This window comes from Gadus macrocephalus, chromosome 19 (genome assembly GCF_031168955.1).
Source record: "Gadus macrocephalus chromosome 19, ASM3116895v1".
NCBI lineage: Eukaryota > Metazoa > Chordata > Actinopteri > Gadiformes > Gadidae > Gadus > Gadus macrocephalus.
This window is the reverse complement of record NC_082400.1, coordinates 16,084,976-16,087,475: the sequence shown is the minus strand read 5'-3', so window position 1 is coordinate 16,087,475 and position 2,500 is coordinate 16,084,976. Positions and strand designations below refer to the sequence as shown.

Here is a 2,500-nt window from a genome sequence, read left to right as displayed (position 1 = left end):
AAACACACGCAAACATGTTTGATCGCGCAAACTTCCAAACGCTCGCGCAAGTGTTTTGTTGGTTATCGGAGAAGGAAGGGCTCTCTTGTGAACGCCAACGTTTCTATCCGCCAGTTCATTCTCAGCCATGGCCGAGATAATCCCCCACTACGAGTCTTTACTTGTTGTGGAAGAACAGAGACGTCAGAGAAACCAACGTTGTCGTTTAGGGTCCATTCAATTATCCAGAGGAGCACATATCTTTTGGCCACGATATTTGATGTTATATTATATTATATTATATTATCTAGATATTATATTATATTATATTATATTATATTATTTAGATAATAAAGAGGTCCGGGAGTCCGCAAACTGCAACAATTACTTCCTCCTCAATTTTGCTGTTCAATCTGGTTTCGGGCAGAAAATTAACCTCTATTCAACTCTTTGCGTCGTTTTTTTTGTATTTTTTCGTTTCTTCCTTTTTGGTCTGATCGCACCTTTACTTTTTTTCATCGTTTCATGCTGTTTATTATTGTTGCCTTCTTTCTTTGTTTATCATTGTTACAATCTTTGTCTGCCAAAGCTGATGTCCTAACATGCTGCTCATGACATTATGATTTCTGACGTTTAACGCGCTTTACTACACTCTCTATCTCTGACGCCCGGTAGACTAGACTCTCCAATGTAAGTGTGCGCTACATTCCGTGTTGATCACTTCCCTCCACTGTGCAGATGAAAGCCTTTACCTCTCTATTCCTCTGTCTTTGTGTGAGAGTTTGGAGCATTGTTAGTGAACGAACACACGGTTCTCCTCCTCACACAGACATCACAGGAGACAACAGACTGAGATATATGAGTCATAAATCAGTTTCGATCAAATTTCACAGAGAAAACAGATTTCACAAGATGCCGGTTTCCAAGACTGGAAATTTTGCCTTTTTACCTTCAAACAAGTTTTGAACTAAATAAATTAATTGTATGTATAGATGAATTGTATTTTCAATCAAACCTGTTGTCAGTAAATGATGCAGGCTGTTAAAATACAAGGTACTGAATAATCGTCATTCTCTTATATCTGGTTGAAGGAGGCCGTGATGAACGAATGCTTACACAACTTTAAACTCTCATCGTAATGCCACCACACAGCTGACATGATGTGATTCCTCCCAGTTAATGTGGGGCGTATGTAGGATAATTGCTAAAGTATCAATCTCAAATAATCTTTCCAATAATCTGACCATCAGTATAACAATCGATAGATCTGCATTTACATTTATAACTCATGTCTATGGAGGGGGTGGAAGGGGTGGTGAATATATTTATATATTTTTAACTGATTGATTTGAATGATTGATTCGAGAAGGGTACTACTTACAGTATTTGCTGTATCCTACACACAGTCCCATTCAACAAACTTCTAAATTAAGACAGATAGACATCTACAAGCGCTTCCTTGATCTCGTGTCTATACCTTTGTTTGTTCCCTCCCTGTTACATAACATCTTACTGGTATTTTTAATTTCTATATATCCTAGTTAGTTACTCGAGCTCCTGCTTGCCACAAATTGTATAATCAGCTTGTGGCTATTGGAGCTGTTCTGTTTAGGGAAACACAGATTCCATGTATCAACGTTAACTTCTAAATACCAAATGTCAACATAGTCATTCATACAACATTAAACACCAGTTGTTCAAATAACCCTGAAATGTTAGTTTTATATTTGATGCTAAAACTTCATTTCTAAAAGGTCACACTTCCAAGCTTTGGCCCAGACCGGCAAAATATGTTTAAAAATTAAAAAGACAGATTTTTCCCTTGATTCCCAATTAAATTTTTTATGTTTGTCTCTGTGTTGTGTCGTTAAGTAGTCTAGCTGTGTGTGTCCTTTTATATTTTGTGTCTTGTGTCTCAAACACCCATTCCTTCCCCTAAATGTCCTTACCTTCCCTTCTCTCCGCGAGTGCCCAGGCCAGCCCTTCACAGCGGTGTGTTGTCATGTAACCATGACGTCAGGTCTTTGTGATGATGTAATGGTGGTTTCATCCCGGAGACTGATCCGGCGTTACAGTCCTCGAGGAGGACTGTCTCTTCCCTGTCTTGTTATCCAGCCAGGCTGAACCTTACACCTGTCTTAATGTTCCTGGGGGTTGTGTATTATCAGGTGTATTCCCCCCAAACCCCCTACACCACTCCACGATGTCTGGAAATGTGTGTGTATTTCTATGTGTGTGTGGTGTGTACGTTTGTGTCTTTTTGTGTGTGTTTGTGGTTAATACTGTGTGTGTGTGTGTGTGTGTGTGTCCAGATCCAGTGCCATCAACGTGGTGAAGATCCTGAGGGTCCTACGAGTTCTGAGACCCCTGAGAGCCATCAACAGAGCCAAGGGGCTGAAGGTGAGGAGACACACGCACACACACACACACACACACACACACACACACAAACACACACACTAGCACGCAGGCAAGCACACACACTTATTTCTTTAAAGATCTGCAGGAGGTGTATCCAGCG

General features: G+C 40.3%; 1 protein-coding gene across 1 annotated transcript in view; it reads left to right on the top strand.

Annotated features, from left to right (window-relative positions):
* Positions 1-2,500, top strand: part of LOC132447950 (voltage-dependent L-type calcium channel subunit alpha-1C-like) — a 34,117-nt gene that overhangs the window by 15,183 nt on the left and 16,434 nt on the right. Inside the window, exon 14 of the mRNA XM_060038996.1 lies at positions 2,292-2,379. Coding sequence (XP_059894979.1) covers positions 2,292-2,379 — 88 coding nt within the window. The remainder of the gene's footprint in view (positions 1-2,291; positions 2,380-2,500) is intronic.